This window comes from Argentina anserina, chromosome 6 (assembly GCF_933775445.1).
Source record: "Argentina anserina chromosome 6, drPotAnse1.1, whole genome shotgun sequence".
NCBI lineage: Eukaryota > Viridiplantae > Streptophyta > Magnoliopsida > Rosales > Rosaceae > Argentina > Argentina anserina.
The window spans coordinates 8691659-8701772 of record NC_065877.1 but is presented as its reverse complement, the minus strand read 5'-3'; the positions used below and the strand labels follow the sequence as shown (position 1 = coordinate 8701772).

Here is a 10114-nt window from a genome sequence, read left to right as displayed (position 1 = left end):
CGGCCACCAGATATGGATAAAACTTGAGAGATCATGTTCAAGACACAAAATCTAGTTGAAGAAGTAGAATTGATTTCCATATAAGCTTATTGGGGGCATTATTCCAGACCAAAGTTAGCCCTTCATTGGACTCAAGAGGCATTTGGTTGTGCTTGCATTTGCTGTGCTAGAAACGTCGGTAGCGGTACTAATTTCTACCGGAATATCTTCGAACTAACCTAGTAAACTTGTATCTCATGACCAAAAACTATGTGAAGATTGTGAACTAAATATGAAATATATGAGTTCGTTCTATAGTTAAATGTAGAACGTATTTATATGTTTGGTTGTCATTCTTAATAATTAAATCATGGAAGAAAATGGTGGTTTTAATGGATCTTAAGTTAACTAGCACATGTTCCACTGCAGAAACACATGCCCGAAAAGCTAAAACCCTTTGATAAACTTGTCGCCGGTGCCAAACCACCTTTTCAATTAATCCCTGTTGCAAAACCGTGGGTCCTTTTAAGAAATTAACATAAAACCCGCTTTGACATTTTCCGAGTCACCTGACTCTCTCTCTCGTTCTCTCTCGCTCTGAGCTGCCTTCTTCTCTGTTATTCTCTCCATTCCAGCTGCCACTTGTCCCTCTGCTTGTTTCTTCAGCTGATATTTACTTCACCTCTTTGAGGGTTTTATCTGCAGAACCTGAAGCAGGAGCCTTTGTCAGAATTCAAGTATGGCTATTGAAGGAGAAGAAGCTTCTGATAAGGAAAATGGTGCTGGCATTTCCACCACCCAAGTTGACCGTTTACCCCAAGAGGTAACCTCATTTTGTCTTTTCCTCGCTGAATTCTGTGATGTTTCTTTCATGTTTATGTTTTTCATTACTCCTTGGCTCTGTTCAATTTACCAGATATATGTGCTTATAATTTACCTCAGTGCTAAAGTTTTTATCTTTACTTGAATTGGGTGAAGTATACTTGGTGTATCATAGTACTAATATGCAGCTGCAATCATTGATTTGGTGAAATAAATCAACTGCTTTAGGGATCCATAATCTGCCAACTTTTAACTCATTCAACTTTACTTGGTATTTGTAAAATCATGTTAGTCTAGTTATAGGATCTAATTTCTCTTAAAACTGTTTATACTTGCATGTTATCATTTTTGGTCGAGAAAAAGGAGAGCTTGCTGTTGAGTTTGGTTTAAGATTCTGCATTGTCAGTTCATCATGATGCTCTTATATCATTGTGTTCCTTCATTTTTCCTTTTGCTTCAATCTGGATAACCATAGGTCTTACCCTTATGTTGGTTTAACATCCTCCGTTGTACATACCTTGGAAAGTGAAATGAACTGGATTGCTGCTAGATCTCAGTTTGCAATTCTCAATTATTTCTCAATTGTATGAGTTTGTTGTATATTTAGTACTTGATTGGGTGAATTTGATGTAAAAGAAATGTTCTTGCCTGATCTTAAGCGACCTTTCTTGTTCCTTTTACAGGATGTAAATTCCACTGAGATAATTGAAGACACACCTCCTGATCACCAATGGAGACGACAAAACCTTGCCTTACAGATACCCTCAAGAACTATTGAGAATGCCAAACAGGATTTTGTGAGAATAGACATGCCCCCAACGCCTAGTCCAACTCCCAAAAGAGTAAACTTTTCCCCATTACCCAGCCCTTGTTTAAACAAAGTCAGTGGATCTCCAGGTCCCTCATCCTCAAAAACCAAGTCAACCATAAAAGGCCTCCTTCCAAAACTAAGTTTCAAGTATCAGAACACGACTTCAGAGATTCGGAAGGCTGCTACTCTTGCACTCGGAGGTACACCTACAGCGACCCGTGAGAAGCCTATAATTTCTAGGACATTTTCCCTTTCAAAGCTTTTAACACCTAGATTGAAGAATACGTCATCCTTGCCTCCAACCCCAATATCTCACTCAAATCCAGAGTCTATGCATGGAAGGAACTCAATTGATCTGGTAAGTTCCCTTATGTGTAGCTATCACATTATAACTTGACCTCTTGAGAATAGTTAATTTGTTGAGGGGAAAAAAAAACCAAGTTGATCACAATACTTGGAGATGGTAAGGTGAACATAAAATGAATCGTGGGTTCAAGAATGTCAAGCCTTACCTGTTTCAATGTAAATCTATTATGTAGTATTACTCAATCGTACTTAAATATCACCCATGTGATTGTATTACCTGAAAATGGAGAGTAAATTAGCTTCAGATTTACTCTATATATGCACAAATGTTCCTTCAATTTTGCATTTCTACTTTCTTGTGTATGCTCCAATAATTTCCTGTGCAATAACAAAGTTCTAAGGGATGACTAAAGCCAATTGGTTTCCTTGACATCACATGTAGCCAGTGTTCGAAATATCGGATATATCGGCCGATATATCGCCGATATTTCGAATCCGATACGATAACGGCATATCGGTCAAAATTTATCGATCAACACAAAAATGATGGTCAACGGTCAAATATCGGTCAAACTGTGATTTTTTTTTTCCATTTTTTAATTTTTTAATATTTATTTCCTCTCTTTTTTAAAAAAATTATATATTTTTTATTATATATATATTTTTTAATTTATATATATGATGAATTTTAAGTCTAAATAATCATTCTTAAATACTTATTTTTATTATTAGATGTCGTTCGTGTACTTTAATTGTTACAAAATCAAGTATTTATTTTTTTAAATTTACTTAGTACCGTTTTTTTAGTTTATTTGGTACATATTAAAGTATAATTTTATAAATTTTATTGAAAATAAGCAAATCCGATAAAACCGATATATATCGATATATCCCTGATATATATCCGATATATCGTTTTACCCCTCGACCGATACGATACCGATAAGCGATATTTAGACCATTGCATGTAGCAGTGACAGAGCACCTTATTGTGAAGGGTTCCATGACTTTCCTTAATTTCATTTACTGAAAGTATGACTTTTCAGATTAAAAAAGTAACCATTTACCCTTTGTTATGTTAGACATATTCGGCAGGGATGTTTATATCAAAATAAACATGAGATTAGTTTCGTAGGACATGATTAATTGATTACAGGCAGGGTGCTTTCCACTAATCCATTCTGTAATCATACTTTAACCCGAGTTTTATATATTTGTTTATATTGTTTTCTCTAATATTTTGATTGCTGCAGGGAGTTATAATTCTTTTCAATGCTTCAATGTGGTCTTGACATTGTGTTCATTATTGTATCCACCAGTACACCTTAGTTTTGGGATTTTATACTTTGCAGAAAGGAGGAAAACAACTGCCTATTCATCGTTCACATTCAGTCCCTGTGCTTAATAAAGATGGGAGTGTATGTCTAGGTGGTGTCATTCGAGTAATTCCTTCCACACCACGAGCGATGGAGAGAACTGTATCAATAACTTCATGCACCTCCCCGAAAAATGACAATGGTAATTTTGCTTTCCGATTATTTTCACACTTTTGATTACATCATTTTCCTTGCAGAAATCTGCCTAAAGTGCGAGCATATATATACCAACTGTCTGTATTTTGGGGTAATTGATTATAGATCCAAAAATCAACACCCTTTTTAATCGAAACCCACTTTTAAAACTTTTTCAATTAGGTTGAACGTACAAGAAATAAAAAAAGAATTATTTGCTATAAGAAATAAAATTTATTCTTGATGAAAATTACTTTCTTTGTCACTAGTATAAATATATTTGGTATGTTTCTGAATTGCTTAATTGTAGTTTTAATTTAATATCTCATCACTTTATATTAATACTTTGAAATTCCTTCATTTTTGAAATTCTTTGTCACCTCCAAAATCTCTTACCCAAGTACTACCTTAGAGTATGTATTTTTGTTATTCTATGTTTTCAGTGTGTGTGTTTGCTAAATCTGAAGAACCTATGTAACCGGTAAAAAACATAATTCTTAATGTTCAGTGGAGTACGTGATTCTACAAAATAAGTGTTTTTTTCTTAAGTCTGCTAAATATGTGAGATGATTCATATGGTTACTTGTGTATTGGTTGGGATTTGTAGGTTTCATAATTCTGTTGAGTAGGTGGGTTTCACAATTTGGTTTGAATTTGTATCTGTATAGTAGGTGTGGTTTTGTTGTGCATCTAAGGTTGAGGTAAGAAGTTCTATTCTATAGAGCATTAAAATCTACTTAATAGGTAACAAGATTTGCATATGTTTAACAAGTTTACGTAAAGTGATAATTATTTAGTAGGTAGTGAGATCTGTATCTTGGAATTGGGTAATTATAGGGATTTCATTATGTTCTTTAAATTATAGTGTGTAAGGTTGTTTTGGTTTATGATAGGTGCTTTCAATCTGCTGAATATGTGGGAGAATAAAAAACATATTCCAAGTATATGAAAAAAATCTTTGATAACATAAAGTGATAGGAGACTAAATAGAAGTCAAAATTAAGGTAAAATTTAAGGCTCATTATGATAAATTCAAATAATTAATCGTCTTAAATAATAAAACAAATCAAAATTCATTCAATCATACCTCTGTTTCACTCTTGTATATTCTATAATTTCTCTAAATTAATACCCGATTTTCTCAAATTTCTCCAAAATGAAATTACAATTTTCATTTATGATAGATACAATTAAATGTTAACTAAATTAGAAAGTTGGTTAAAGGTAATTTTAAGGAGGATTTTCAATTTTTCAACCTAGAGTGTAAAAAAGTGAAACCATTCTAAATGAAAAATATTTGTTATAAAAATATTAGGTTAAAATAATTAATTTGGGTTTAGATTGAAAAAATCTTTTGGGTGTGGGTTTAAATTTAAGTGGGGGCTTCAAAATTAGGTTTATGTCTAATTATCTCCTGTATTTTCAGATTGAAGCAACCTTTAACTGTAGTTTTGCAAACAGCAATCACCAACATATGCCTTATTTAGTTCTGTGGTTCAGATGGAAGTGATGATGATGGTGAAGATATTGCCGAAGAAGAAGCTGTTTGTCGAATTTGCTTAGTTGAACTGGGGGAAGGTGCTGAGACCCTCAAGATGGAATGCAGCTGTAAAGGTGACCTCGCTCTGGCCCACCAAGAGTGTGCTATAAAATGGTTCAGCATCAAAGGTAATAAAACATGTGATGTGTGCAAGCAAGAGGTCCAGAACCTATCTGTTACGCTTTTACGAATTCAAAATGTTCAAGAACGTAATCTACGAGGAAACAGAGCACTGCAGCCTGAGGTTACTCAATATAGGCAAGTGAAATTTACAACTGCTGTTATGAGCAGGAAGGGTCTTTGCTCTTATATTTCTTGAGTGGTTGTGAAAAGATGCAGCTACTAGTCTAGATAGATATAAGTTGGCTCAAAAGGAAAATAGTCCCTTAAATCTAAGGACTTTCATTCGTAACCTTGAGTTATAATTCACTCCAAGATCAATAAATGAAAGTGGACTGAGATTATAATATGCAGTTTCAAAGGAGATAAATGAAAAAGATCAGATGGTTTGCCTGATCATCTTTCACTTGTTGTCAATGGGGTATGATCTCTTCATATGCAGAAATGGAGTGAATCCTGTATAAGTTTAATTTCTAATACATACAACACCACCTTCTAGGCTATAACTAATACATACTGCAATATTTCCAGGGTTTGGCAGGATGTTCCCATCCTCGTCATAGTTAGCATGCTCGCATACTTCTGTTTTCTTGAGCAGCTTCTGGTATGTCATGCAACTTCTATATGGTTTTGTTTTCTCCAATTGCTAAAAACTAACCTACTATGATCGAATGCATAGGTAGGAAAAATGGGATCAGGTGCGATTGCGCTCTCTCTTCCTTTTTCCTGTATATTGGGTCTTTTGGCATCCATGACAGCAACCACAATGGGTAGGCCATCTTACAATTCTTCATTAGTACAGTGTTTTATTTGCATCAACCAATCTTCTATGTTTCTGACTTTCAATTTTGTGCCCAGTGAAAAGAAAATTTGTCTGGGTTTATGCAACTATTCAGTTTTTTCTGGTGGTTCTCTCAGCTCATCTACTTTATTCATTGGTAAGACATGTTCTGCTGACATTAAGTCGTGATGAGATTTGTAAGTAGACATGAAAACTGATGTTTCTGCTTTGTGAAACAATGTAATTTAGTTTTGGACGTTTGGGTTACAAACATGTTGAATGAGGAATTTACTGATGAGGCTAGTGTAAAACTTTAAAGTGTCTCAAAATAGAATAAGAAACCAAATATTAGATGAGGAGCACTGATGTTTTAGCTTCTTACCTGTGAATCTGTGATACTTATAATGTTCTTGGTGGGTCTACAGATTCACATGCAGGCAGTTCTGTCAGTTCTTCTTGCCACGTTTACAGGGTTTGGAGTTACAATGTGTGGGAATTCTATTATTGTTGAGGCTTTGGGATGGAGGGAAAGATGGATTTCTCGGTCAAATCAACAGCATAGTACTGCTGCAGTGACACAGCCAAATCAACCACAACAAACAGAAGCAACTCCTCAGCCGCTTGAAAATGAAACACAACAAGCTGTAGCTGTTCATGGAAGCTGATTCATAATCGTCACTTCGTTCATATGGTGCATCTACAGTTTAAACTGCAACTACAAATTATCTGTATTGAGAATATTAGCGTTGATGTATATTAACCATTCCATCCCTTAAAAAAAGAAAAGTAACATATGTTGGTTTGGCAAGTACAGAAGTTAAATCTTAGGCTATTACCGAGCACAGAGCTTTCTTACGTGGGACATTTTTGGCAAAAACCGATTGTGTTTTTGGGTCTGAAGTTTTAAGGTTACCTTTGTGATTAATGAACTGACAGAGCTGATCTCATATGTACTCGGACCAGCATAGATCTTCTAAGACCGCTACTGATTCCCATTGTTTTTAACTCGTCAAAAGTTGGCAGATTTGATAAAGATTGTGTGGCTTACAAGGACACAATCACATTTCCTTTATTGTAAATCAAATTTTATTACGCAGACAATCAAGTGTCAAATTTTCTCTCTATAGAAAGGGATATCGGTGTGGTGTTCCATGGATGTAATTGTTAGCTTTATGGATGTAATTTTCTCTATATTTCCAGATGCAACTAAATCTGGTATTCTGGTATATATATATATAGGAGTCCCAAGTAGGGATACATGGTTGTGGTACTCCTAGAAAGATCTAACAATCCATTTTAAAATTAAAGCATATTATGATATAAAGTCTCAACAATCTACAAGAGCAAGTTCTAGTAAATTATAGTCCATTAAAGAGCTATCAGCTATGACATGCAAATTAATCGGTTACAAAGAACATAGCTAAGAAAAGATAGATTAAACACTCAGAAAAGAAAGTGCATATATAGCTAAAAAACTCACATAGTATATGAATCAAACTTGTTTTAGCATGCTCATTATGTACCAATGTAACAAAGCCATATCTACTACATATCTACATGTTACCCATGCATCCCAATTAACCAAAGAATAACATTTAGAAATCATCTTGATCTTGTGATCCTCTATCAGTCATAATTTTAGAAATATAAGTTCATCATCGACAATTGAAAGACATACGACTCAAAGACAATTGAAAAATAAGGAACAATTTTGTTTCTAATGACACAAAAACGACTAACGAATGTATATGCCCTTCCCCCACACTTAATCATGCATTGCCCACAATGTATGACTAATGAAAAACATGCAAAGATAATTCAAGCATAGAGGAAAGAAAAAAAGGAAGAAAGTTGGGAAAGAGCAAGTGCTCCCCCATTGTAGTCCCAAAACAGTGCTTTAGGAGACCAGCTTCCAGCCCTTGTGATTTTCTGAAGCAGCATCCAATGACCGAAATTCCAATTGGATATGAAATATGGCGTTGCAAGCTGTTCGTGCATATAAAGCACGTCTCCTAACTCCAAATAGATTGAAAATGGCGGCCCTGCAAAGTTAGATGAAACCAGTACACAGAAAAGCTGAAAAACGACCTTTACCCATTCAATCCTCAGTTTCATCAAGTTCCGGTGCTCCAATGAAGATGGTCCTCTAGATTACTTTTGAAGCTAACATCCAGAGCTTCATACCCATATAATTTTTTTCCCCATTGGACCACGGGAAGTATACCCTGTTTTGACTTTTATCGGACACAACTGCGCAGTTTCTGTTTTTTCTGGAACGACATGCCGACCTTCAAAATGAAACTGAGAATTCGTTCGGACTCCAAATCAAGTTCTGTAAAAAGATACAAAAACTAGATCCAAAGATATTTTCAGACATATATGGCACAATTTCCCAGGTCGTCCGAGCTGAAAAGTGGCGAGCGTCCAAAGTTGACTGACTGCACTGCCGGAACTTTGTTTGAGGCATGTTTTGCTACTTTGTTGCACTTTTCTTCCCAATACGACCTGCACACAGAAAACACAAAAAGAACAAAAAAACAAACTGAATCAAAATGATAGAGAATTGGGTTACCTCCCAATAAGGTCTGCTCTTTAGCGTCTTGCAGCAAAGACGATGTACCCTTAAAATTTGTCAGGAGGCTTAGGTCTTGGTTCCATCAAATGTTAACCCTCTTCAAAGATATTTCATGATCTCTTGATAGCAATTTGAATAACTTGGGAGCAATGGAATTATAAGATTTGATGCTCGTCTCCTTCCTTCTCTTCTTCCATTGTCCCCATCTCTTGTTGGATATACCAATGTTTTAAAAGACTAAGGCGTAACCGAGGCGTTTTCGGAATAGTCGACATAAGTCTTGAGGTAAAAAGCGTAAGTCTTATGTATGAATTCATATACTTGTGCATTGATTAGTCTTATATGTAGTCTTACATATAACATGATTTGTAACCAAAATAGACATAATAAATGGTTATTCCTTCATAACAAATACATATCAAAACCATGCAATTAATCAAATCATCTTGCATAACATACATCCATATATTAAAGTACTAACTAGTCTTAAAATAAAAAAAAATAAAAAATAAGAACAATGTTTGGACTATCTTCCAGCTTCAAAATCGTCATCATCATCAATTATAATATCATCATTTAAATCATCATATAAATGTCATCATCACCATCACCTCCAACACCGACACCGACATCTCCAACACCAACATAGGTTTGGTAGAGGAAATCGGTAGAGGTGGTCTTTCTAAAGTCTCAAAACCTAAAAGACCCCGTCCAAAAGATAGTTTTTAAATAAAAAAATTGTCTATTAAAAAAAATCTTGAATTATATATTTTTTTAGGCCTTCGTCTTTCGCACCTTGGTGTGCGCCTTTTGCGCCTAGGCAACTAAAGCTAAGACCTTTTAAAACTATGGGATATACCAATCATAGATAGAGAAAATCCTTTATCTAATTCTGGATTATCACAACTTATCATCTCCATACAATTGAGAATGTCACTAACTTCTTGGATGGGAGGGACACACGCAGAAGTCGAATGTGGCAAGCATGAATTAGATGGTGTGCCATATGTTAGCCAAGGAGGTTTGATGTTGTCTGATGTAATGGTCTCTTGCACACAAGCCTCCATGCCATCTCTGAAATACTCTTGATCATCATGTGACACATGAAACTCATTATCATGAAGCTCATCTTTATATTCTTCACTGTAAACCAAATTATCATCAGAAGGATCCACACTACAAATTCATCCTCTTCACATGTTGATCCAGGGAATGCATCGTGAGGTTGAATAATTGTGGAAGAGTGCAATTGACACAATAAGTTCGCCAAAGACCTTTTGGTTTCTGTCCACTCTTCATCAAGAACTTGATGTTCCTCATTAGAAGCATTCAGAGACTTAATCATCTCATCATAACGATCTAACTTAACTGAATTTTGAGGAGGGAATCCCCGTGGCCAATAATCATGGAATGAACTCAGGGAAGCTTCAAACTCGTTGTAATAACCCGAAAAATTCATATCTAATTTCCAGTGAGTTCACGAATATTATTAAGTTGGTCATTGTCCAATTTTACTAGCCGAGAATGAAAACGAAAGGGTTTGAAATATTAATTGTTCGGAAACGTTCAATTTGACGAGTCTAAGAGTTGACTTTTTGACTCATTGGGATTCTTAGGAAACTTCTTACATGAAAGTCGTAGAGCTCGTCGATACGAATCAGTGGACACG

The 10114-nt window shown here is 35.2% G+C and overlaps 1 protein-coding gene across 2 annotated transcripts; it reads left to right on the top strand.

Annotated features, from left to right (window-relative positions):
- Window positions 1-324: 324 nt before the first annotated feature.
- Window positions 325-6819, top strand: LOC126798287 (uncharacterized). 2 transcript variants are annotated; one of them, XM_050525206.1, is made up of 8 exons: window positions 325-802; window positions 1485-1970; window positions 3271-3436; window positions 4930-5227; window positions 5621-5693; window positions 5769-5859; window positions 5948-6027; window positions 6296-6819. In XM_050525206.1, exons 1-8 carry the CDS (start codon window positions 719-721, stop codon window positions 6533-6535), a joined length of 1518 nt encoding a protein of 505 aa, XP_050381163.1. In that variant the 5' UTR covers window positions 325-718; the 3' UTR covers window positions 6536-6819. The 2 variants fall into 2 exon arrangements, with proteins under 2 accessions (XP_050381163.1, XP_050381164.1); XM_050525207.1 differs by lacking the exon at window positions 325-802 and adding an exon at window positions 1152-1276.
- The last annotated feature ends 3295 nt before the right edge of the window (window positions 6820-10114 follow it).

Excerpts from the sequence above, each read along its gene's own strand:
- LOC126798287 (XM_050525206.1), top strand. The coding sequence starts at position 719 with ATGGCTATTGAAGGAGAAGAAGCTTCTGATAAGGAAAATGGTGCTGGC. Across the intron at positions 803-1,484 it reads TTGACCGTTTACCCCAAGAG|GATGTAAATTCCACTGAGAT; the intron begins GTAACCTCATTT and ends TTCCTTTTACAG. Across the intron at positions 6,028-6,295 it reads CTCATCTACTTTATTCATTG|ATTCACATGCAGGCAGTTCT; the intron begins GTAAGACATGTT and ends GTGGGTCTACAG.